The sequence below is a fragment of the Bombus pyrosoma genome, linkage group LG8, assembly GCF_014825855.1.
Source record: "Bombus pyrosoma isolate SC7728 linkage group LG8, ASM1482585v1, whole genome shotgun sequence".
Classification (NCBI taxonomy): Eukaryota; Metazoa; Arthropoda; class Insecta; order Hymenoptera; family Apidae; genus Bombus; species Bombus pyrosoma.
The window spans coordinates 480,353-506,965 of NC_057777.1; the positions used below are offsets into that span (position 1 = coordinate 480,353).

The window sequence follows — 26,613 nt, forward strand, 5'->3', positions numbered from 1 at the left end:
TCTCCGTCACGCCTTTGAAATTTATCACCGGCGTCGATTTCTTGCGTACTTGTGTCTTGTAAGTATGCTACCGTTCGTTGGTATCACGACACCTGCTGAGGCTTCGTTTTATGTATTTTGAATTTGTACATGTACGAAGACTTCGGCGAAAGAGCTTGCTACATTTGCTATTCTCTCCTTTTCTTTTATACGAAAGCGGTTTTAAGATTTGTGTCTCTGAGAGGATGAACCGAGGCTGTTCCACCTTTTATCGATTTCTTAATCTTATTACACGTAAGCGCACGATTGATATAAACGATTAAATAACGGTAAATGCTATATTTAACATAAAAAAAAAACCAGTGCGTTTCTTCTATCCTCTTTAGAATTTTCAAAATATCATTGATTATCGTAATCCGGTAGTCATGGGTAATCATTAAATTGGCGAAAATCCTACGGAATGTGAATAAATCCTCAATGTTTTGAATTATTAGTATCTTTTCTTTTATTCGAAGAACATTTAATAAAGTAAATTATGTTTTAGTAGGAAAGAAAGCGGATGCAGACAGGTTCTCTTGTCATACGAGATAATAAACGAACCTTTTTTTTTCAACAGATATAAAGTAACTTGTACATTGGCCGAGAGGGATCAAGTTATCATAATCCACGTTAGAATATTTACAAAGGGGGACATTTCTGAGAGAAAGAGTAATATTTTCCAGAGAAATATTTAATTTTGTTATATTCTTCACTGCATTCGTAACTTGTTTTACAGAGTGTTATTATAAATTACGATCCTATTTATAATTAGAATTATAATAACAAAGTTGAATGCGGAATTTTGAGAAAATAGTAGAAGATAATTTTCTAATCAGAACGTTTTGACAAATATGAATATAATATCACGAATGATAATGAATGGTGATTATGATTTCGAAGTTAGTGAATGGGAAAGCAGCGCCTTAGAGAAAGGAACATTGGAGTGTCGATTACGTTGATTGTTAGACCGGGGAATCCCTGAACCAGTGTAAGGGTTTTTCCAGTTTGTTGCATGTTACTCCGGTTAGTTGTGAAATAGTATCGTAATACGTATGACATATAAAAACTGCGACCATTCCTGTGACTGTATTCATAAAGATGTGAATTTGCATGAACTTTCGCAGTCTGCTAATAATAATAAGCCAATAATCGACTACGTTTAAAAATAAAATTTACCATTACAATGTTCTTCAAAAGCATGCTTCGTTCCATAAATAAAGCTGCTCCAAATTTTTGACTGAGAGTGTACAATCGTAAGACATTCGGACATTTCAGTTTCGTTCGGACATCGTCCGATTACCACGGATGAAGAAAAAAAGAAAAACTGAAAGAGGAAGGGGAAAGGAAATAGAAAAAACGAAGAAGAAAGAGAAAAAATGAAGAGGGAAGGGGGGATAAACTGGAGAAAGGGAGGTAAGTATATTTGGTGAATGAATGAAGATTCGGGTGTTGGAGGTTGGCTAGGCGATGGAAATTCCGCGAACGTTCCTAGTCATCGAGTGACATCGAGGAGTATCGAGAACGTAGCCCTCGAGCTCGTTGTCAACCTCGTCGTTGTATTCGACGTCGTACGGGTCGTAGTCGTCGGCATCTTCCTCGTCGTCACTCTCTTTGATGATCCCGAGCCTCTTCGCGACGTTCTTCACGTTGTTGATGACCTCCTCTTGCACCAGATTGAAGCTCATCGCCAGCAAAGCAATTCCAAATAACAAGTACAACGAGCAAACCGCGATCCCTTTATGTGCATCCAGCTTGTACGCTGGAACGAAGTCACCGAATCCTGCAAATCAAATGTGCACTTTCGGTATCATCTTCGCTTTCTTCCTTTTATTTTATTTTATCGGGATGATTCTCGCAGTCGGGAAGCACAGAGGAAGCACGTTATCGTGTTCCTGGTTTTTTATTTTACTTCCTACGTTGCTTCCTACGTAGTTTTAGCGTAGCGCGTCTTGCAAGCGAGTGCACGCGCAATTGTGCTCCTATATATGACTGTATAATATTAATTTAAAAATAATAATAATTCTGTAATATTGAAAATAATCCTATAATAATTCTTGAATAATTCTATAATATTAATTTCCATTAAATTTTATACGCAACATCAATATCTATAAATTTCCAGTGGATGATGCACGTGCAATGACGAAAAGGTAAACGACCTTTCGGTGTGCAAAGGGTGAATGAACCTCTCATGCGTCAGAATCGAATGACAAGTGTTTAGAGAAGTGTGGAAGTTATCGAGTGGCTATTTGGGACGAGAGGTTCAATTATGCAGAACTTTTGGCAGGAAAAGGTGAGAGAGAAATAATTAGTGCATGCGTGATGCGATTTGGGAATGTCGCAAAATCAAGGGACAGCTTTCATTCGATTCCAACGATGGAAAAGACGAATTTAAAATTAGATTAAAACATAAAGTGTTTTCTAATTGAAATTTCATCAAATGTTTCAGAATGTTTAAATTAGTAAATGCTGTGGAATATTATTAGAATAATAATTTAATACGTGTAATAGGCATAATAATTTAAAAATAAAATGCTGCTAATGTGCTAATTAATTAAAAAACAGAAAAAAAGAAACAGAATTTTATTGAGTTTCAAAGGCGCAAGAAGTAACAAAGCAGAAGAAATTCTCCAACTTCGTAAAATGCTTCAAACTTCATAACGTTATTTAAAATCTTGAAGTCGAAGCCGTAGACACAAGCAAGATGTAATTCAAACACCACAAAGTGCAAAAATTCTAATTGGATAATTAAAAAAGAGAAAGAAGTTGTTCTGAGAGTAATGAAGCAAAAATTGGCAGAACGAAGGAGATGTTCATCAAGTTTCATAAACTTCTGTGGAGCCTCTAAATGAACACCACGTACAAAGTAAGGCTTAATAAAAGTATCAAATTATTAACTAATTAAATATTAAAAACATACCAAATAAAAACGGAAAAGAAGAAAAGCTGTACTAACCTATGGTAGTGAGAGTAATAAAGCAAAAATATGCAGAATCGAGGAATGGCCAATGTTCCCAAGCGCTAAATAAGAAAGCGCCACCAAAAATGTAACTAACTACCAGGAAGACGCATAACCATATTGGTACCGGCTTTATTCGCTGCCTTTCCTGATCGTCGTTTACGTGATACTCATAATCTGAGTCAAAATCGTCTATGTATACTTGTCTGTGTGCAGAAAATCCAGCTGAGGACATTATATCCGATGGCAGTGTGTCTCTTCTGTAAGAGCGAGCTTCATCGAAAAACAAGAAGGAGAAACAAAATTTATTATAAACAAACAGCTATGAATAAACACAAATTCGAGATGAAATAAAGATATAGATAAGAAACAAGAGGTTGCAAATATTTACATAGAAATTGTTATGATTTTACTAAAAAGATAAATAAATGTATCGAAATAAATAGAAAGATGATAAAATATATTATGGAAATAAGCGAATAATGTAAGAAATGTGAGATATAAATATGTGAATGTAAATGTGACATGGATTAGAATATAAATTTAGAAAAATTTATAATATAAATTTAGAGGAATTTACAGAATTTATAAAAAGTATAAATTAGAGAATTTGAAAGTTTCAGGAAATTCAACTTGAAAATTTGAATTAGGAAAATAAATCTAACGAATAGAATTGGAAAAAGAGAAATTATTTACCAGTGGGATAATTAGTTCTATAACGTCTACTTTTTGAAAATTGGGACCTTCTGGAGTTCTCTAGTTCCAAGTAAGTGGGCGACGGCCGTAAAGGCTGTGCCAGGTTCGTCCTGCAGTTGCTAGTCGCGCCTTCCATGGATAAGCATCTTCTGGGCAACGACCTCGTCACTAATGGCGCTTGTTTCTCCACATTTTCCAGGGTTTCTGCCGCTTCTGGTTCCACCCGAGACTTGCTTGTATTGCCTACTGCAAATGAAAGAATCATATTTATTAGACAGAGGATTAACCATCATTCCCTCTTCCTATTTTCATTTCTTTTCTTAATTTTAAATTTTTCACAAATTTTCTTTCCTTCTTTATTATTATCATATATACGAATATAGAATTGTCCTGACGAATCGCGTATATTCAATGTTGACAAGATTAATAAATTATATCGTAAATATTATATATATTTATATTATAAAACTATCGTAAAGTATATTGATTACGTTATAATTTATATTTAATTTTTTGCCGATTATTTTTACAACTCACAGTCACTTCTGTCCTCAGCGGAGGAGTGCCAGCGTCGTAATTCTTCCTCCAAATCATCCAACGCATATTGGTTGCACAAAACCGGAGAACGATCAGTGTCATTCGGCGAACGCATTAGCAACTTCCTGTCTAACGATTGCGTCGTCATCTTGGGACTAGCTAAACGCAATCGTCATTTAGAAATGTTTCTTTCTTCCATTTTCTCATAGATAATTTCACGGAATGTGTTTCAGATACCTCTGCTTGATTTTACCATCGGCAAATCCGAATATCTGGACACTGTCGCGGATTTAAATCCAAAGTTTGGATTTACTGACGATGGATACAAAGAACTGGATCTCTTGAGTTCCGAATCTTCGTATCGACGTACATTGTACCTCGATTGAAGCAAAGAAAATAAAAGAAGAAATTATTGTAGATATTTCTTTTTAATTAAATGATTTTCTCTTTATTTATATTTAAGGAATCTTCTTCAAAGGAAATTTCTTTTTATCTAAATTCTCTATCGAACGCTTTATCAAATAATAAACGACACGCCTTTTCGCTATCGCTATATTAAAAACATTTCAAGAATCTATGTGATTAGGATGTTACCTTTAAATAAAATAACAAAATTAAAAGTACATAGCATACTTATTATCTGCGTCAAAGTACGATGATCTGGCCAGTGTTTCGGACAAACCCAAAGCTGAGTCTGCAGATCTCTGGCTCACCCTAATGGATCTTCCAAAGCCACCCCTGCTTCCACCATATCGCCTTTCCAAAAGTATGTTTTTATTGTACGTATTTGTTACAGAATATTATGTTTTTTATGAGGAAACTGCGGATGTTTATGCATTTATATGAAATTTAAATATGCCAATATATGCAAAATGTAAATACAAAATATATAGAAAAGAATGTTGAAAGTAAACCGCTCGTTATAAACATTTAAGTTTTTATTTCCGTAATTGTGCTCAAAAAGATACTCATGAGTTAAATAAATACCCTGGTTGTTTCATGGAATATGATCTGACGAAGTGACTTCTTGGTCGCCTTTTTCTTGGTGGTTTCGTGCATATGTAACAGCAAACTCTCCAGTATAAAAATCTAATGACATAATAAAGATAAAAGAAACAGTAATTAATATAATAAAATGTCCATATAGACAAGACTCTTTTTTACAGTGATTGTATATTTTAATAAAATCTGAGGAATGTAGAATAACTTGAGAAATATTTACGTAATTAGTTGCTTTTCTCTCTTCCCTCGACATTTTCATTTGCGTCTTCACTTTACATTCGCAGTTAACGTGCTTTGAAATCTCTCGTGACGCCAATTCGTGGAAAAATTCGATAATACATATTTCTATGTAATCTAATTCGAAATAATAATAACGAAAGGAAAGGAACAAAATTGTCTTGAAGAGATTCGACCGTATACTTAAATATACATTAGAAATTGGTTGTTTTAGCATCGAAAGCATTAGAAAGTATAAATGAAGCGCATTTTTCTGCGTTATACGCAATCGTTTACCTGAAACTCGAAGCCATGATATCGCCAATGTTGGAGAGGCAAAGCAACATGAGGGGAATCCCAACGATAGCATAGAATATGGTGACCACTTTCCCGTTCTTGGTCTTCGGTGCGATGTGACCGTACCCTGGAGTCGAGGAACGCTCGATTAGCCTTGCGTAATTTCCCCGCTCACGTAATGCGCAATTAATTCTGTTAGGTCGAAAATTATGGGCGTAATTTTCACTTGATCTGCGCCTACCTTTCTTACAGCCCATAATTTACATGACAATAATATAATAGTTTATGCGATATTATTTTCACTTTCTTATACGCAATATTTATCGCGATATTTCAATCTATACTAAAATATTGATTATTATCCGAATTACCGTTATTTATCTTTTATTTTTGAAGCCTAGGAAATTTGGAATTTTACGATGGGACATTTAATAACGATATTTTTAAAAAATATTGGTAACTTGCAGATATTTAATTCAGAATTTCATTGTAATTTGTAAAGTAACAATTTTTTAATAATTTCAAAGTTTTAGTCAAGTTTTGGGATATGTCTCCAATTTACAATGAGCTTATTACAATGATCATAAGCTTAAAAAATTCCTAAATAAATCCTTAAAAATTGTAATTGGTTCTCGACTTTTAAAATATTCCCAGCGATATACTATATATCCCAGTAACACAAAAATCTCCATGATTCACCTTTAATTTACTCTTACACGCTCCGAACCGAAGGTTGCAAGTAATTAATGTCATTATTCAAACTTTTCAAGGAACGAGCCTCGTGTTCTCAACCTTGTTCAAATATTTCCAGGGTCAACACGCGTAATACTCGGAAGGATCATCAAGGTTGTCTCAGCCTCCACCAATTTCGTAACAAGAAATGTTTCTTCGTCTCCTATAGTCTGGGTCAAGGTCACTGCTTCATTATACACATTTTTTACAATCACCGTAGCAAATCCTAATCGCACGTTTTGCTATACACGACGTCCGAAGATCACTTAATTTTGATGGTAAATTTAACTTTAAAAATTTTAGTTTTAGAGATATAAATGTAATCTTAATTCATTTAGAACGTTTCAGAAAACGTTTGGAATCAACTTTCACGAGCGTTACTCGTAGTTCCCATAATACTCGTGCAAAGCAAAAAGGTGTTAACCACATTGTAAAAATTATTTGGAAGCGAAGCGTATGAACATCTTTTTGCTTGCTTTTGCTGAGTATTGGACGCTTCAGAAGTACGGGACCAATTTTTTAGAATATCCTATATATTGTAATTTATAAGGTCTTTAACGCCAAGTGTTACTGAGAAAGATTTCTATTTTTTATTCCTTCTTCTCTTGTTCTTGTCCTTTTTTTCTTGTACTTTTTAATTGCTCTAATTAACGATCGAGAAAGAATGAGAGCAGGAAGATGGAGAAGATTGAGCTCATCCGCCGGAAAGGGACGAGGATCGATCGATCGAACACAAAAGAGGAACGGATGTTCCAGCTGGATTTCGGAACGCAACTCGGTCACGCGTTATAAGCCTTTGTTTGTTGGTCGATTTTTCGCGATGCATTATAACCAGATTCCTCGAGGAGAGATCGAAATTTCATGCCATTACGTCACTCTTTGCCATTGTGATTTTGTACGTCTTTTCGATTCTCAAGTTATTTAGCAGTCACAAATATTTATTTCTAATTTGTCCTATTAATGAATTTACTATGTCATTATTTATTAATTTGTTATTTATTAAGAGTAAGTTTAAATGTATATGATAATCTAGGGTATATCGAGGTTACACGAGAGTGCGAATGAGAAATCTATGTAAATCAAGCTCCTTTTGCAGCCGGCAGCAAAAGATGAATATATTATATTGTATATGGGGTGTTCGCTTTATTACCAGCCAGCGTTTTTCTCGTAAACGATCGGTACGAGGAAAAAACGAAAGAGGAAAAAGACGAATGGTGTAAAGTGAACTACATATTCGCGATAATATTTCTTCCGCGCAAAAATGCATGTGTATTTTGTGCATAACGCACGTGTGAAATCTTCCTTCTTTTTATTACACCATTACATACTTTTTTGACATAGAATAATCAAAATTACAAAATCGGTTCGAGCCGATTGTTTAAAACCGCTCGTTAAAGAAAGAAAGAAACTTTTTAATTGAAATTGTAAATTGTAAAAATATTCGAGAATCGATAAACAAGAACGTACAACGAACGAATGAATCGACTTTCAAGTGATTAGATTTAAAAAACGATTTTTACTAATGCTCTGTCGATTTTGGAAAGAATTATTGTTGTTACATTTATATTACAGACTGATGGTATATCATCGAACAATAATTACTTTGATTTTTCTTCACTGCACGCCGCACCGTGGCGGTGTTACAAAGAATTTTCCCAACGAACCTAACAAATTTAGGTGTCCCCTTTCGTCGTGGAACGATGAAACGGTTAATCGACGAGATCGTTGGTCGGCGACACGGCGCAAAAATCAAGGAAAACGAATTACGTGACGCTGCCGGCTTCCTGTCCCGGAGGAAAAGTGAATTTCCTCGGTGGTCGGGACAGCGTTCTTCGTGAAAATGACCTTGATCATTGGATTTTCGTTCGACCGTGGCTTTTTTCCCCCCCAAAAAAAACAAAGTTACACCCGACCGTCGGGAAACGTCGCTTCCAAGAGCTCGACCATTTTCTTTCATCTAGAAAGATTTCCTCTGACGTTTAACGTTGCCTGGTTTTATAATGACGCGGCGTTAAATGAAATACGATCGTTCAAAAAGTTTTGTATCTTCCACGAAAGTTTTGTTTAATTGCAGAAACTTTGGAAATGGTTAATAACAAAGAAAAGTGACGGTGAGGAATAATTGGCACGTTCTTTTTACGGGCTTCTTAAATATTTGCAAGTGTATATATATATATATATATAAAAGTAATAGTATATTTTATTGCTCGCCTTGTGACGCATTGCAAAGGGGTTTATAAACTTTCACGTATTTCTAGTTACAAATTCTTACACGCTACCTTATTAAGTTACTTAACTCTACTTATCAGAGTTATGTAATTTTAAACACGTCACACTGATATATACGTTACACGTAGAAATAATTCCATGATAATAAGTAGGTATGATACGTAAATCTAACAAAAAGCAAAAATTCTTACATATTACATCAACTTTCTTACGCGCTACATTATTAACATTTATGATACATAGCGACAGTTTAACACTAGTTAACACTAGTTCATTTTGATTTCAACGATTATTTAATTTTCAGTCTAATTTCATTGATTACGTAATTTTGACTCTAGGTCTATTTAAAATAAAGGAATACGAAGTAACATTCGTTTACATGTACAGATCAATGCAATATTGCAAGGATAAAAATACCAAAATTCGTACATTCCCTATCGCTTCTGAATTAATCGATAATAATTAATATACTGTAAAATAGCTCTCTGCTTATCAGGATTGTTTCAAATCAAGAACTTCTATCTGTTCTATCTATTTTTGGGGAGAGATAAAAGCTGAGGAGATCGAAGATCGTCAACATTCGAGCCAGATTTCAGTAGAATTGAAAGGTAAAGCGAAAATCGAAAAAGAAGATCGAAGAAACTTGAATAATGAAACGTATTTGTAAAGCTGTAATTGTATTAATTCGTCAACAATTTCAAAAGGAAATGAAATTTGAGAAAACTGAATATTTGATAATGGTAAATTGTTCACGGTGTACGTAACATATTCGCATATATGTGAAACAAGCGAACGGTTCACAAGAAACGACTCACCATTTTCATGTAAGAATAAAAAAAATTGCTACAGTCATTAGGTTCAGGAATCGAAGACAATGCAGATGTCCTTCGAAGAACAACTGGCAAAGTAGCGTGAAGGAGTGTTACGCCATTTCGCTGGATCTTGTCCAATGAAAGAGGTCAGAAAACCACCTGTAATGAAACCGACTTCCCCTTCTCGAATCGGTGGATTTTCCCAGATCGAAGGACAGGCACGAGAAACACTGGTTTCAGTGCAATGCAATGCACCCACGTGCTCACCTCACGTTACCTAACACGTTACGTTCGCGCATTTGGTGGGCCGCATTTGTATATTTTGGTTTAAGTAGCATTTTGGAGAATAGCGATTAAGGTCAATGTTACTTTTTATCGCTGATATAAATCCTCAAATAAGTTAAAATAGTTTAATTATTATTACGAATATATAATGTACGTATCTGCCAGTTTTCGTTCTGCCTTAAAGTTCTTTCTCTCATTCGCCGAACCATCAATATTTTCTAATATTTTCAATCTCCAAGTTCATCAATTTTATTTTCTTTGAAAATTTGCATGGAATCATTTTAACTGCAGTTTTTTTAAATATATTTCATCGTTCAACTTTTTTCGAACTTCTTTCTCAATGTTTACTTTATCTTTCAATTCTATTCAAACTTGGGACGAATATTCTCACTCTTCGATTTTCTCCATTCTCATTTCCCCTTCGATGTCGTACTTGCAAATTTTCGCACAATATTATTCTATCGATGTTTATATCATTTCATATTTTCATGAAGGTAATTAGTTTGTGCATTTGGATGTTTATGCGTCTATTGGAAAATCGAAGGTACAAAAATCTACAGAGTACATGTAGTATACAAAAACGTATAAAATATTCAAACTGCAATACCAGCTATAATATTCAGTAAGAAAACAATTGTCTATCATAGTTCTTTCTTTGCAATTATATTTATACTATCTACTTTAAATATTTGTAGACTTTTTCCACTCCTTGTTCCTTTAGTGTCTTTAAATTTCCCATAAATGTATAAACGTCCACACCGTCATATCCATTTCTCGTACGTAGAATCTTTCGAAGGAATATTCTTCCCCTGTTCAATCGCCGATCTTCTCGATTCTCGTTTTACCTTTCAGCTTAGTCATTATTAATTTTCCCATCAAATTTCTAACATTCGCCTCACGCTCACCGCTAAACAAATATTCCAGCATCAATTTCCTCGCGTCAATTTACAGATTGAAACCTCTAAGCCCTCTAAACGATCCTAATCCGCGTAACGAGAACACCTGCGATTAAAACGAGCCGCACAAGGGGTGATTCACCCTCTGACGAAAACTGTTGATCCGAGATCGCTATCGAAGGGACCTCGAAACCAGCCACACGGTGCGTTCACCTTCCAACGGTGCATATATAAAGACGGGATCCACTTTCACTCTCGTTTTAGTCGACCGTCGGCGATATTCGCCGGTGAAGCTGACCAAAGTAACAACCAGACGAAATCACGCCTTCTCGTGGAACGATGGCAACCTTCTTTCTCGTTTGTTGCGTCGCTATTGCGATGGTGGTCGCTGAAGAAGATGGGTGGACATGGAAGCACAGAGACGAACAGGAGAGCGACGTCGATAGAACAAGGTGTGTTGAATTTTTGGGGTTTCTTTCTTTTCGATGGGACGCAAGATATCGACGAATCATGGTTTTCCAGGTGAATTGTAATGTATTTGGAGGAGTTTGATATTTTTTACAGACGAGATGTAAACATTTCGTATCGCGGTGAAAGTATTGAATATTTGATTCGATATTTGTTGAAATATCGTGACGTGGAATTTTAACGTGGAAAAAGAAAACGAAAGATCCAGGTAAATTGGAAAGGTAGAAGGATGTGATGGAAAGACGATTTTGAAAGTGGATACTATAATTTACTAAGAGCAATATCGATAGGATAAGATTTGTCGGAATTTTAAAACTCGTTTCTTTATACGCGATGGAGAATTTGATTTGATATTTAAAAATCTGACCTCGCAGCATGAATCTTTTTAAACGGAAGACGCGAGTTCTCATCGGAACTTTAAACGTGAGAGCGTTCTGAAAAAGGCTCCACCATCAAAATACACCACATCCCCAGCCCTTAATCATTCTGCTACCTTCCCTTTTTCAATTTCAATTTCTCTAGCCAACAATTAAGATAATAACTTTAAATATCTTTAAAAACTTTTTTCCCTTTTGCTCTGCAGAAGAAAAAGAAGAAGAAGAAGAAGAAGAAGAAGAAGAAAGAAAATCGAAAGAAAATTGTTCATCGGAGCTATTTGTTCAGTTATAGGTACCAGGTGAACGAGAACTTCGAGGATCTCGGCCACGAAAGACCTTTGGTAGGATTTAGACCGCAGAGCACCGGACCTTACGGTTCTAACAGTAGACCCATTGTGTCACCGTCGTATCCTGGCAACAAAGAAGTTCTTGTTGGTCCTGGTGGACCAACGGGCATTATAAAAAGGTATTTCGTATCTTCTCGCTGTTTTCCAACCCAGTAAGTCTGTTTTCGTCGTTCGCGTCCTCCATGTTGATTGGCTTTGTACGATCGAATGATCTCCACCACTGTTGGATTTTATGAAAAGCGGCCAAACATTCCGAGTTACACGATCCGGGGGTTGGATCGGATTTAGGTTGGATTTAGGTTTGGTTCGAGTTCGATTGTTCAACTCTGTTACGAATATCGGCGGCTGCAGAATATTTGAGCACATTTCGATATCGGGCTTTGTCGGGAATCGATTGAATCTGAATTTTTAGTATGCCAATGACAAACTGAAAAATAACGTATAATAGAGATTTAAGCACTTTCGATCACGTGGAAAAACGTTGTATTAGAGTAAAAATAAAGGAAGAACGTATATACGCAGGGTTTTCCACCTAACTTTATCACTATTGCATACCATACATGTATATTATTCCTTTTAAACTGTAAAACCTTTTAACAGATTAAAATCTACTTGTGAAATATTTTCTGGAAATACTAAATTCTATCGGTTTCCTGATCAAACGCAGGATTGAAACTGCAAAAAGCTTAAACCATTATATCACTTAAAGAAGCAACCGTTGAATAATATTTACTTTTACTTTAACCTGTGCAGACCCTCCTACACCGCAAATATCGACGATGGCGAGTTGGAAAACGGTTTCGTGCCATCGTGGGTGAAGGACGATCCTCGATATAGAGAATACGACACTTGTAAATGCAGATACAGCTTCAATTGCCCCTCTACCGGATTGAAATTTGTAAGAAATATGGAAAAATGACCGATATCTTTGAAACTTTATAACCATTTGCTTACCGATATTTCTAATAATTTTTTTAATCAGGGAAGCTGCTCCAAGGACAAAAAATATTGCTGCTTCAGTAGCAGAAAGTATCCAGCCTTGGTTTCCGGACAATACGGACAAGGACACCATCCTTCATATCCGGTATCATTTTATTGATATCAACATTTACCAACACTGCTATTAATTTTACGATAACTTCTGATATCTTTCTGATAATTTTACTCGATTTTCGATATCGTAGATCGCGCAAACTCGAATTCTAGAAGAATTAACGTCGAGTGTTTGAACTTTTCAACTTTCCAATTGAACGAAATTCCCCGATCTCCTACCGAAATCTAAGTTTTTGAACATACGAATGAAATTTGTATTAAACCTAGATTGTCGAATTGCCAAATGAAATGTTCAAATTTCTATGTTTCCAAATGAAGTCCAAACAAAATACAATGACAGCAAAATTAAAAATTCGAGAAATCTAGATTTCCGAAAAGAGAGAAGAGAAACGAAATACGTCTGTACTCGAAAGAATAATCTGTAACTAGACTGCGGATAATTATGCAAATTCATATCTTTATGGATATAATTACAAAAAAAGAATAGAAGTACGGTAAACAATTGTTTCAGTTACCGAATATCATAGCAACTATTACAGTTTGACTATTTTATACGTCTTTGTATAGTATATGCAATCTATAGATTTCTGCGCCTGCAATTTTCCAATAAAAGCATAAAAATCTGCAGCCTATTTATAACTTCAATTATATCAGTTAACTTTAATAGTGTTTACACGAATTCCAGGGTGGTCCTAACAAGTACGGACCAGCGACTTTCGTGCAATCGCCAAACAATTATGGTAATCGAAGACCCCAGGGGAGTTTCACTGGCGCTAACAGATATCCTGGAAATTACCATTTTCCAGGGGAAAATCCAGAGCCCTATCCACGACCTCATAGCAATCCTTACGAGCAAAATTACGATTACAACGACTTTGATATTTACAGTCGTTCCTTGAAGAAAAATCAGACGCAAAACGCTAACGTGGATGAAAAAGTTTAGGCTCCATTTACACGAGGCCTTCAACGGCAACCTTTCCTCGCCTGATCGATCTTCTGATGGTTCTTCGCGTATTTCGTCTTATAAATTCTTGATAAGATCGATCTGTCTGAACGAAGAGTTGGATTAAAGAGTTGGACAGCGTATGAGAGGAAATTATTGAAAGAAAAATGTCGTTGGTGCAATTCAGAGCGTTTTTAAGATGTTTATGAAATTGTTAAAACTGCCAAGATATTTGTCAAGTTTTTATAGAAAGAATATTTGAATCAGAGAGATATCTAGCGTTACTCGATATTCGTATATACGTAGTTTTAAATATTATTTATAATTTGTATAGATACTCTTTGGATATTTGTTTTCGAATATTTTTTAGATAGTTTGGTTATAGGTTGAAATGGAATACGCATGAATGTTTACGATGTGGTTGAATATCAACGGGAAAAAATACTTTAACAGATTGTTCTGAAGGAAATGAAATATTTCCAGAAGTACATACGATATTCAAAAAGTAGATACTTAGTTGTTAACCTTCTATGCGACTCGAAAATACTCATGTATCTATGCAGTCGCCTTTAATTCTTATTCATCTATCATGTTACACGATTTATCTGACATTGTATTTCATGTATTTACTCGTCTGTATTGTATTCACTTTTATCTTATTACTTCTTTATCGAAATTTACTAACACGATTCGTTTAGTGCTCACGTATGTATTTATAATTTGTAGATTTTATTTTGTCTATCTATTTTACTTTAGTATTTTATTGGTATAACGTTTTCTGTAAAATGATATGGCAATTGTCGGTACCAATTTTCAAACCAAAATTTTAATCTCAGTTTTCAATAATTGATCGAAACAATGACTTTCCTTGTGTCGCGAGTAAGCAATGCATTCTGGTTATAGAAAGTTAATATAAATATTTCAGTTAAATTAAAAAAGAACAGTGGTGGAACGTAATTTTAGACGAGCATGAAGATTCATGAAACATTGCCGCTTATTTTTAGCCACAAAAACCGCTGTCGTGGCTCCAATCTAAAAATTGTCGAACTTCCTGTTTTTAAAAGAGCCACGAAGACTTTAAACACTTTTAACAAGATACCAAAGATCGTGTGTATATACATTTAAAGCATGGAACAACGCTCTCTTTTCATTAAACTTATTCAATATTCGTTATAATATAAATTTCGTATAATAAATATGATAATTGATGTCACGTAAGATTATCGTTAAGAACGTTTCTTCTATTTCTATGAATTTTCTCTGCTTCTTTTACCTATCAAGATTTCTTATGCTACTGCTGTTCAACCACTAATATTCAAAGTACAGTGTTCGTTATAGCACTCGTTTTAGTAGAAAATAGACTTCCTATTAAACCTACCTAGATTTCGTTTCTCCTAATTATATTTGTAAAAATACGAATTCGATAATACTCTACCGCTCCCTTAATATCTTCGCTCTTGTTGATAACGTTCTTCGTTGTTAAGGAAACAACTATTACAGAAAATTAGGATAATTCATGGAAATTATTAAAGGTATGAGAAATAATTATCTCTTAAAAATAAGAAAAACTAAACGATTACGATCGATGCTAACTATTAAGGAAAATTAAGACGATTCGTGAAAATTATTAAAGAAGATTATGATAGATAATTGTCTGTTGAAGATAAGCGAAACGAAATGACTAGTCTTACCAATTGTAGTAATGACGACGATGGAGTAAAAGAGAGCGCCAGCAAAGGTCCATTGGATGTCATCCTCACCCTCGCTGCCATCCCAACCCTCTTTCTCCATCATGCACACGAGGTTGTTCTCAAAGCTCTACGAAGAAAAGTAGCGGGAAAGTGATGGCGGAGGAAATTCGAGTTCGATCTCTGGTCACCGAATGTGGATGAGATGGCCCGGTACCTTTAATTCGCGTAACGCCTTGTCCGTCCAATTTTCACGAATCAGAACCTCTACCTCCTTCGTGATCTTCCATAGCTGCTCTGCTACGTTCCCTCTGATGTCTTTGATGCTCTTCTTGATCTGGATAAGAGAGACAGAGAGAGAGAGAGAGAGAGAGAGAGAGAGACAGAGACAGAGACAGAGACAGAGAGAAGGGGAGAAAAAGAAGAAAACTAAAGAAAGGGAGAAGGGGATGAACGATAAAGGGAATTGGAATGAGAATTGCAAGAGGGGAAGATAAAGTGACGTTATTTAGGCTGAGACAAATTGTGCGTTTAGTTTTATTTCTGTATTTCGCTGTTGTTAAATGATAATGAAAATGGAAGTGTTTTCGTTTTATTCGATGTCTTTGCCGCGGAGATATCGCGTTATTAGGTTTTATCGAAACAAATGGATTTAATAGTAGAGGAAAAAGCGACGGAGCAGTGAAGTTTAAAGGAAACAGGAGAAAAAAAATGAAGTGAGAAACGTAGAAGAGCGGAGGAATGTAAGAAGGTACAACTGAATGAATGATAATAGAGTACTAGAAAAGAGATTAAAATAAGAGAAAAGGGACGGCGAAAGGTGAAAAAGTAGCTTTTGGCGTGAAATATACAGAATTTTTATTCGAGAACCTTCGGTCAGCCAGGATTTGTTATACAGAGAGAATAAGGGTACTTTAAAGAGCGAAAAAATAAGAGAAGAGAGGATTAAACGAGCAAAAGATTAAGAAAAAAGATCAAACAGGATGGAAGATTTAAAAAGAAGACATGCAATCGTAATCGGTATTTGAAGAAAACAATTAAAATCGTGCGATTAACCAATGTCAAAAGAAACCCAAGAAAGGAAAGGAAATTTCAAAACACCACGAAATCCTAAAATACCTAAACAATGTAGAACATAGATATCAAAAAATTAGCAAGAAAGAAATGGGATAACGTTACTGGGCATAATATAGCCAGGCTAACTCCACCACGAACCAGATACTACTTTTTAAAATAACACCATAAAAACGAAACATTGGAAATCTTCGTCGAAAAGAAAAAGAAAAAAAAATAGCGTTTAAATGCCAACTTTTATTTTACCGACGAACGTAACGATATAACATATGATAATTAGTCGACGAATATTTATGCTCCGGTGAAAAATTTAAGAATGCAAAAAATTCACATAATACGGGAAAATAATATGTTCAAAGTGCGCTCGTTATAACGTGGTACTCGTTACAGTCTACTCTAGAAGGTAAAACGACTCTCTGGATTTCATTTCTTCGGTTGCATTCATAAAAATACGCTCGGCCTGGCAATAAGATATGCGATAATGTATAAGCGAGTTTGAAAAAATAGAGATTCAACGCAGTTTCTAAAACGAGATATTTAATTCCATTCGTAATAAAATGCCGTATTTTAACAGATCTTAACGACGCTGCATCGTTATCGACCTAAAAATGAAAAGGAAAAAAGCGACGTTTCGACTGGTGTTAATTATTTCGGAAAATTTGTAACGATTCGGCAATCTACCTTCTTTAGCTATCCGAGGATTATTCGTTGTACCAACGAATCGGTCTCGTAAAGAGGGGGTTAAAAAGATAATGGAATTAAAATTCGATGTATCTACCTCTTTCTCGTGGGTGGCCTCGAGGGCCTCGAACGCGTACGCGCCGATCAGACAGTAGAGCACGACCAACGAAACCAACGACACGTGGGAAAAAACGCATCTGAAGAACTTCCACAGGAAACGTAGAAACCTGATGCACTTGGAGGGTTTGTCGGCCTCGACCATCAGCTCGAACGCTTCCGGTCGCGAACGCGGCATCGTGCTTTCCGCTTCGGAGCACGTTCTCTTCTTTCACACGCTTTCACCGCGTTTCTTCATCTTTCTTCCAATATCTCTCTTTTCTCCTGTACGTCTCTTGATATTTTTCCTCTCACACCGTTGAATTTCCACGATATCCAGTCGCTTTATTGGCTACCGTTGTTGCATCCTTCTTTCAGAAAGAAAATGTATAGCGTTTTTCGAAAATGTTTCGTAATGTTCGGAGTTTGCTTGCGAATGTTCGAGGGATTTCGATGATCTAAAGCTGGATCGAGCGTTTAAAACACTTTTTAAATTGAACATTCAAGTAAGTACGGACAGCGTACTAAATCAGACTGTTTAGTAAGTCACTGTTTTAGGTAAATTTGAAATAGAATTTTAAAATCGATATAGTCGCTCCAAATTTTACATAGTACCATGTCGGATGAATTTTACGTACGTTTTGGAATCATTCGAGATTTTAGATACTAGAAAATTAATCGAATCGATCCTTTGCTATTGATTGATTTCTTTGAAATAACGTTCTTTCAAAATAGCTGGGAAATTATTATTAAATATTATTATTGCGATAGCAAAATATTTGTCGGACAACAAATCGGTTCCATAAAGTTTGAGAATCTTATTACCGTACGTTAGTTTCTAAACGCGAATTTGATCGCGTCGTAATTTTCAATGCGTATACGCGCGAGCAGCAACGATAATAAGAAATAAGAATCGTAAGAAATTCTTCTGTATGCTGGCATATCTTCGTATATCTTCTAATTAAATTACAGGCTGTCGAAGACGAGCACGTTTGCCGGATACGTTTCAGGGCTAGCGTATGTACAATACACGGCGATTATTTTAACAACTAAAGTAAACGCATAGCTGTTAGGAATTGCTGACCACGGAGAGACACGAGCATGTACATTTTGGCTAGCGAAGCATGTCGCGAATCGTAGAATTAATATCTTTGCGATAAGATGTAACGTTGTATTCGAAGAAAACCGAAGAAAACAGGCGTCTCGAGTATTTAAAAATCAGTCGATTATTAAGCAGCGTACGATTTATAAATACGATCTATAAAAATCTAAAATAACGGGATAATTTAGATTTATCGAATCGATCGAGAATTATGATTAATCAATTGATTATCAAATATGAGAAACAGACATATTAATTAATGATCTATTTTTTATGGCGTAAGAAGAGAGATGGCAAGGAGAGCTTATTACCGATATCAATCTAAAAGAAGGACGATGGCAGAGCATAAAAATTTATTTCCTCCTTCGCTGGATGCGTTTGATTTATCTTCCTCTTATTCGAGTTCCGTTAGATTGGTAGGAAAGCAATCTAAGGGGCCTATACAGTCTTTCTTATATCATATCTTACCGTTATCAAAAATACCAACTGAACTAAATATCCTAAATTATATCAGATTAAATGTAAAATTAATTGAAAAGGCAAAAATCTCCGAATTACGATGGTAGCTCGTCGAGTAATTTTTTTTATTAATCGACCGACAAACAGTATGAAAATTATTCACTTATTGAAAGTAATTATTACAGTCGTGCGAATTATATATCTGAACTTAAACCAAAGATTATTTTAACGATATTATTCCGAGTTATTGTCCCATTATTATTCACGTGTGTAGCAAGACCGACTTTGCACGTAGAAAATGATGGCTCGATGTATCGGAACGATACGTCTGTATGAAGATAAGATTTTAAAAAAAGGCTCGAAATTATATTTTATACTGAAAGCGTCGGTTTTAAAAAATCCCATTACATTGTCCGTTGATAGAGATAAAGAATTACATTTCATATCGAAAGCATCAATTTTCGAAAATTCAATTCCATTGTCTGTATACATGTATAGAGATAGAAAATCACGTTTTACACCGAACGCCATTAACTTTAAAGAACACCACAGCGTTATTTGTTATGGAAATATAGAATTATAGTGTGCATAGGAAGCGTTGATTTTAAACTTCTTTTAAATCGCAGTTGCATCGTTCGTGCGTCTACGAAACCACGAAAAATTATGGTTTATCGTAATTTTAATACTTCTGATCTATCGTAATTCTGATATTTCAACAGTTCTATTCCTCTGAACATACGTACACGTATAAAACATTTTTCATTCGTTTAATTTACGACTATATGCACATTCTTATAATTTTGCATTCTTTATATTTATACAATTTATGTTGAAAAGGCTGGCGACATTTAAATTTCGTGTATTAATATTTTACGCTTGGAACACCTATGATATTTTACCAAGATAATAATAATAATTCGTCTAAGTGAACTTCATAGAGAAATTATTATTCGCGTGAAACGTCGTTTGACGAACGATAATTTTATTTCGTTTTTATCGAGATACACCTGTTAAACATCGCGGTATATCGAGTTCTTTATCGCGGCGTTGGAGAAGCGAAACTAACTGCGGAACTAACGTAAAACACAGGCGTGTTTCGTTCGAGATGGTTGTTCCAAATTTATCCTACCTATGCCATCGGCGAAATTTCGTATCGAGACGAAGCGTCGTGAAAGGTCCACCCACTAAGTCACAAGTCGAAAATATTCTACAAAATTGCTTCTTTGTGAAGAAAAATTAGGAAGTAAATTAGTAGGATAATCGAACCGACGATTAAACGATTAAATGGAAGTTAAAATAACAAATTCTGCTTCTTCGTGATCTTGCTTGTACGGATTGATTGCGAAGAATTTGTATCTCGATTAATTCATACATATATGTACTCTTGAACCAAGTAGCTGGAATTACTAGAACTGTACATTTACAAATTCTTTTTATTTCCAATTTGTTGGTCTAATATCAAATTATAAAATATCGATACGAGTATTTCTGTAACATTATATCAAAATAATCTGTAAAATATATATATCACGTACATGGTTCTATCGAGTTAGGTAACTAATTTTCCTTCAGAGGGCTATTTGATATTTGTCTGCAGGTATCAATCTTAACGACGCCTGTTTTACTCGTTAAAATCTTTATCCGATGTAGGAAATTTGATATCCTTCTCTTTCATTAACCAAGAACGGAATAGAAATCACACTGTTTCGTACGCCCTCTTCCATTTCCTACGGCTTATTATTGTTATCATAGAATAGGTCGGTAACGTCGATAAATGCTGTCTTCGTAACCTACAGATTTTTCGTACCGTACGCGTCTTTAGTAGTGACTTGAATTTCACATAATTCAAGATTAAGCTTCTTCCAAATCATAATTATCAAAGTATCGACATCGGCGATCTGATTATTTTTCGGCGGTCAATTATCTTTCTGTCTTTGAAAGAAGTTTCGTTAGAAAGATCCATTGAAATAGAAGACATAAAAGATAAAAAAAACACGTGTATCTGGTAATGGTTTATTATTATCCCAACCGACTCTTCTGTGTATTTACATAAAAAACGAGAGATCGATCGTCAAGACTGAGCCGTGGATCGCATTCTATTCGCGACCAACGCGAGTTTAGGCACTTTGACGCTCGATTTCGCCTTTCTAAAAACACCAGGTCAACCAAAAACGAACTAGACCACTAGAAACGATCCAAATCACCAGACAAACCGGAAATAGTTACCAGATGTTCAAAGATACCGCGAAACCGAGCGTAAATAGTCGTTTAAACAGGAATATTATCGTCAGTCTGATCGTTACGATCGCGTTGAATGATGAAAAAGAAATAAATTTCGATCAGTTAACGCCGATTACACCACTGTGTCTTAGTAACTGCGTGTGTATAAGTATACGTATTCATTGGAAAGGATTTCAATGAATAGATCCGCTACACGAGAACATTATAATAATAAAGATAATAATAATGATAGTAGCAGTAGTAGTAGTAGTAGTAGTAGTAGTAGTAGTAGTAGCAGTAATAGTAGTAGCTGTAGTAGTAGTAGTAGTAATGATAATAGAAGTAATAATAGGAATAATAATAATAATAATAGGAATAATAATAATAATCTATATGTTAGTTCATGGTGCAACGTCAATCGCGCTCTCACCTAACAGCGTAAAAAAAGGAAAGAAAGGAAACAATCGTGTCGCGTAGAAAGCGATCGAGGTTCACCATGCAAAAAGGAAAGGAAAACGCGGCCATGGGGGCCGCTTCGAGTTACGAAGAAAATACACGTAGGAAAAAAGCATTCGGTCGTTCCAGGGATGTACTTTCGTTCCTTTATGAAACTCCGAACACCATGATTTTTTTACGTTACAAGTATCCTTCTTCTTTTTTCGACAACTCTGATGCAATATCGTGTGCAATAATTGAAGAACTTCCATTTTTCCTGACGATAGAGTTAATTCGATTCTAACAGATTTTTAGAATTTAGAATTTTTTAAATTTGTTAAATTTGCAAATTTTACGTACTCTTGCATTTTTTTTTGATTATTATATTTTTGAAATCTCGAGTATCAAGAAGATTTCTGAATAGTAACTGTCCGAATCTTTAAGTTACTGAATTTTGTTTTGATTTTCGAATATTTGAAAATTTTGCCTGCGGCCGATTTGCGTATTCCGGAACTGTCCAATTTTTCATGTTTTTAACGTTTTGATGTTTGAAATTTTCAGACGCTTAACTTTCAAAGTTTGAAATTTTCGAATCACCGCTCTAAAATTTCTCTACTTTCGATATCTTCGATATCTTTAATTAAAAATTGCGAAAATTCTATTTACTGGGAAGCCATTATTTTAACGAGGTTTCAATCTCTTTCCTTCTCTTTCAACATGAAATGTTATTGCCCAAGACGAGTGACCCTTGAGCGTGACATAAAAATGGCGGGCCATCGCGCAATGTTTCGAAAACCGTGCAATACAATTTATTTCGTGTCGTCTTCGCTTTACGTGACAGAATTCAAGATCGATCTGGTCTTTCACAATTCAACGTGCTCGTACATCCCTGGGACAAGGGGCTCTCGTTATGTCTCGGTCGAAACGCGCAAGAAACGCTATTCGACCAGAGTTACGATCGTTAGTTTACAGTAAACTCGAATTACAGCATCGATCGTGAACTCGAGACCATCCTCTGGTATTGTGGCATCGAAACCAAACCTTTCTCCAAGCAATCCCATGCTCTGTGCACAATAATATGTTTCAAACTAAATATCATTTTTCAATTTATCGTTCGAGAAATATATTTTTTTAACTCAATTCGTTGAAAAATTCCATCTCTTTATTCTAGTTTACTCTTCTATTATGAAACATTGTGCGCAAAGCATTCCATAGAATTGCCGAACAATAAATTGAAAACGATGGTCCCAAATGAACGATCGATGTTGTTTTAATCGATGAAGTACCGTTCGTTTCACTTGCCGATTGATACCCATAATCAGCTTTCTTCCCGTTATCGCTTCGATACAAACATCACAATCACAATCATCTTCACGGACAATTTCCGTTCCACGCGAGGAAATCAAGAGAAAGAAGAGGAAAAAATGACAGAGAAAAACCGATACTGCGGGTCTTAGTTTTCGCACAATAATAATAATCTAATTAATACTAATATAGGCTTGGTGGAAGAGATATAGTACGATTATAAACTAAATCTTTAACATTAATTCACCGATATTAATCGAAAAGGAGATTGTAGCCAAGATTAGATATCAAATCGTAAAAGTCATTATTAGAGTGATACTTCAACTACGTTTCTAGAATCTGCTTTTCACATTATATATCGTACATAATTTTTTCTATATTATGGAGTGTTAAAAAAGGGAACAAACAATCAAGACATTGAAAACAAAAGTGGGCCACATAGGTATATCAGCTCTATATACATCTCCAATAAGCTGTATTAATTATGCGAAAGTGGAAAAATTAATTTTTAGATAAGATTAGTTACGCTGATTATTTTATTTTATTAAACAACGAATTATTCAATTTCTGGCGTTTGAAATCGATTCACTTTTACTCTCCATACTTCGATTCTGAATTGACGCTCAAAATTTCGGCCTTCTTATATCCCCTTATCTAATTGAAATTATCGTTTCGAATCTCGAAATCTATAAATGTCGATATATAATCAAGTTTTCATCTCACTATAATCTCTTTCACCTACAACACGATCGTGCAACTCGGTTAAACAGACGCCTATAGGTAAATGCATCTTCCTGTCACATGATCGATCCAACAAGAAGAAACGAGACGACATCCTTTATCGATCTATCGATTCATCGATTCATCGCTTTCCTTTTTCTCTCTAACCCGTTTTTACAATGAAATACGTTAACGTCTAACCTATTTCTATCCTCGTATGTCTGTATATATTTATGTAAATTCAATCGATCGATACAAAGAGCGCTCGATAGAGAACGATAAATGGCTAGAATACGGTACGATTAAAAATACAACGAAGCTTCATCGATTTTCATCGTTGAAATTAATAAGTTTAAACTCGTTTCGTATCCAGATTACGTCGTCGAGTTGCGAATTTGAAAATATTCGACACTCGCTATTTATAGTTCTCGTTTTCGATCGTTTGTTTCTTTGATTCTTCTCTTTCAAATTCGAAATATACGGCATGATCAGCGTTCCCTTTAATGCGATAATCTCGTCTCTTCGGTTCTCGAATTTTTCGAGCAAGTCGAATACTATATGACTTTTCAAATTACTCGAAACATTCGCCTAATCGAACATTCGGTTGTCGTTCGCTAATTTAAGAAATCGACTAATTCGTTCTAATAAATTCTGTAAATATTCGGATATTAAAAAATAGCCAGAATCTCTATCTTTTTAAGGTTCGGAATTTTCAAGCTCGGAAAGTATTCAAATTCTTTCGTTTCAATTTAATATCCAAATATTTCCAAATACTTGAATTATATTATTTAACGGTACGCGATACATTGGACAAATTGTTAAAAATTGGAATTTCTCTAGTTGATAAAATTCGATGTATCGAACGATATGATTATTGGAAATAAAATATTTCGCGTTACACGACGAAACAGGTTTCCCTCGGTTCGAATTTCAAGTGCAACTGCAATTAGTTGCCAGTCTTTCAATTGCGTTCGTTTGACGATATTCGATTTCGTAAAAAGCGTATCACACACGTGACAGCATAGTTAATCGAGAACCAAATAATTCGTGGCTATCTCGAAGGGCGTTGAGCAAAGAGGTTATGTTTCCAATCTACGATTCCGCGAATCGAGTTTACATTCCGTCCAGTGGCACAAATTGAGAAATCATTAACGCTATCCTTATCCTTATCCTATAGATTATTCTAATCGTCGCCGTACGTTCTGTCCGATTTACACAGCCTTTTCTTCCTCGAACGTGTCGGTGAATCACGACGCTTCGTTGTCATAACCACCGATTCTTTTCCTACAGCACATCGAGTTTTTGTCGAATTCCGAAGAATCCATAACAATAAGAAAATATGTGATATTTTTATAAGAGACAAATAAGCGATTTTTAAATTATTAATGAAATAATTTGTTTAAAGTATTTGTAAAAACACGAAACTAGAATATGGTACGGTATTTGTTAATATTTCAGACATCGATATATTCTGTTCGTCAAAGCATCGTCGTACTTTGGTTCCGAATGGAAAGTTTTATAGAAAGCAATTTTTGTAGTTAAACATCGGAATCGACAAAAATTCTTTGTTAATCGAAGCAAACGCGTTCCTAGCGACCATTCGAGTAGCAAACTTTTTGCACATTGGACCGTTTTAAAGGAAATCGATAGAAGGAGAAACGAGACGAACGGAGGAAACGATTCTAAACGGTTTCAAGCTTCGTCGTCGATAGCACACGAAATGGAAACTCAGGAAGCCTGATTCTCGCTAGCTCGGTCCAAAGAAACCAAGAGTTTCCAACGTCCTGGTGACTCTTTCGATTAATTGGTCCTTGTATCGCCATATCGTAGTGTCTAACACGCTGTTCTCACGATATTGGACGCAAGTCTTCTTCAACGATTTCACGCAATCGGCTCTGTAATGCTGAAGTTGAGCATCCTCAGTCTCTATGGGGTAACTGGTGCAACCGGCGCCCAAACACGCCAAAGGGAAGTGATTGTGCAAGGTCACCACCCTCTCCGGATTGTGGAAGCACTTGATGTACTGATTAGGTTTCGTGAAGTTTTGCGAACGATAGACGTGCTGCAACATATGCATGTACCTGCAAACATATGAGAAATTTTGAATAAATTGAAAATGAAGGATTAACGGAGACAAATTTTTGTATGTTTAAATTTCCAAATTTTTTAAACTTTCTAATACATTCCGATTCGTACATCTTCAAATTTTCGAATTTTCAAACGTTTGAATCTTTTAATTCTCGAACTTTCGAATTCCCGAATTTTGGAAAATACTAAATTTTCAAACTTTTGATCTCTCAAAACCTCAAATCTGTCGATCGTTTGAATTCCTAAAAACCCTTCGATCTTTGACTTTCTAACTTGTGAAATTTTTTAATTTGCAGAGGTCATTGAACTTAAAAATTTCTTCATTATCGATTTCTAACGTTTCACTGTTTAGAGATCTACGAATTAAGTGGAAGGAAATTCGTAAAATGTATATTAGATCATTTACGGTTTCGTTACGTTTCGCCTGGCTTTGCTTCTCTTCGGTTCGGAATTGGCTGACTGCGTTTGAGTGGTTGCTACATCGTAGTCGATACTATAGTTATTCTATTAAAGAGGGGTCCCGATACTTAGTTAGTTACGTTCAAATTTGCCAATACCTTTAATGACACAGAAGAAATTGTAAAAGTATCTTGGGTGCAATTTATTCGGCTTTCGAAACTAAACGATCATTTACCCAACACGAAGAACACCGTTATTATCGATACGTTACCATTTAATATTACGTTCAACCTAAATTTCACAATTTTACATAATTTCCAGTAAGGCTAAGATCTCAGATGTAATTACAAGTCGATAGTTATCTTCTCAATGAAGATCGAACCTAATCCATCGACTTTCTTCTTAATTAACGAATCGTCGGTCTTTCTTTTATTCAACAGATTACTCGAGTCAAACTATCATAAAACGTCGATAGGAAA

The 26,613-nt window shown here is 35.2% G+C and overlaps 3 protein-coding genes across 13 annotated transcripts in view; 1 reads left to right on the plus strand and 2 right to left on the minus strand.

The window, feature by feature from the left end:
• LOC122570398 overlaps positions 1–15,913 on the plus strand; it is a 67,259-nt gene extending 51,346 nt beyond the window's left edge. For 3 of the 5 annotated variants that reach the window (XM_043732652.1, XM_043732650.1, XM_043732653.1), the window contains 6 exons: positions 6,537–6,735; positions 10,735–11,131; positions 11,811–11,990; positions 12,625–12,769; positions 12,854–12,955; positions 13,610–15,913. In XM_043732652.1, the coding sequence (XP_043588587.1) occupies positions 11,019–11,131; positions 11,811–11,990; positions 12,625–12,769; positions 12,854–12,955; positions 13,610–13,867 (798 nt within the window). In that variant the 5' untranslated portion in view covers positions 6,537–6,735; positions 10,735–11,018 and the 3' untranslated portion in view covers positions 13,868–15,913. Of the gene's footprint in view, positions 1–4,829; positions 4,977–6,536; positions 6,736–10,734; positions 11,132–11,810; positions 11,991–12,624; positions 12,770–12,853; positions 12,956–13,609 lie in introns of those variants that run through there. The other 2 variants (XM_043732651.1, XM_043732654.1) reach the window with 2 other exon arrangements.
• LOC122570386 lies at positions 606–20,828 on the minus strand. 3 transcript variants are annotated; one of them, XM_043732619.1, is made up of 12 exons: positions 19,867–20,828; positions 17,408–19,008; positions 15,773–15,892; positions 15,559–15,685; positions 5,726–5,852; positions 5,198–5,299; positions 4,844–4,966; positions 4,448–4,587; positions 4,211–4,369; positions 3,674–3,919; positions 2,975–3,250; positions 606–1,798 (listed from the first exon to the last, which is right to left on the minus strand). In XM_043732619.1, the coding sequence occupies exons 2-12, from the start codon at positions 17,603–17,605 to the stop codon at positions 1,479–1,481; spliced, it is 1,938 nt and encodes a 645-aa protein (XP_043588554.1). In that variant the 5' UTR covers positions 17,606–19,008; positions 19,867–20,828; the 3' UTR covers positions 606–1,478. The 3 variants fall into 3 exon arrangements, with proteins under 3 accessions (XP_043588554.1, XP_043588553.1, XP_043588555.1); XM_043732618.1 differs by having other exon boundaries at positions 17,408–17,870; positions 18,820–20,828; XM_043732620.1 differs by having other exon boundaries at positions 1,560–1,798; positions 3,105–3,250; positions 17,408–20,828.
• Positions 20,829–20,966: 138 nt separating this feature from the next.
• LOC122570387 overlaps positions 20,967–26,613 on the minus strand; it is a 70,410-nt gene continuing 64,763 nt past the window's right edge. For all 5 annotated transcript variants that reach the window (XM_043732624.1, XM_043732625.1, XM_043732623.1 and 2 more), the window contains one exon: positions 20,967–25,728. In XM_043732624.1, coding sequence (XP_043588559.1) covers positions 25,395–25,728 — 334 coding nt within the window. In that variant the 3' untranslated portion in view covers positions 20,967–25,394. The remainder of the gene's footprint in view (positions 25,729–26,613) is intronic.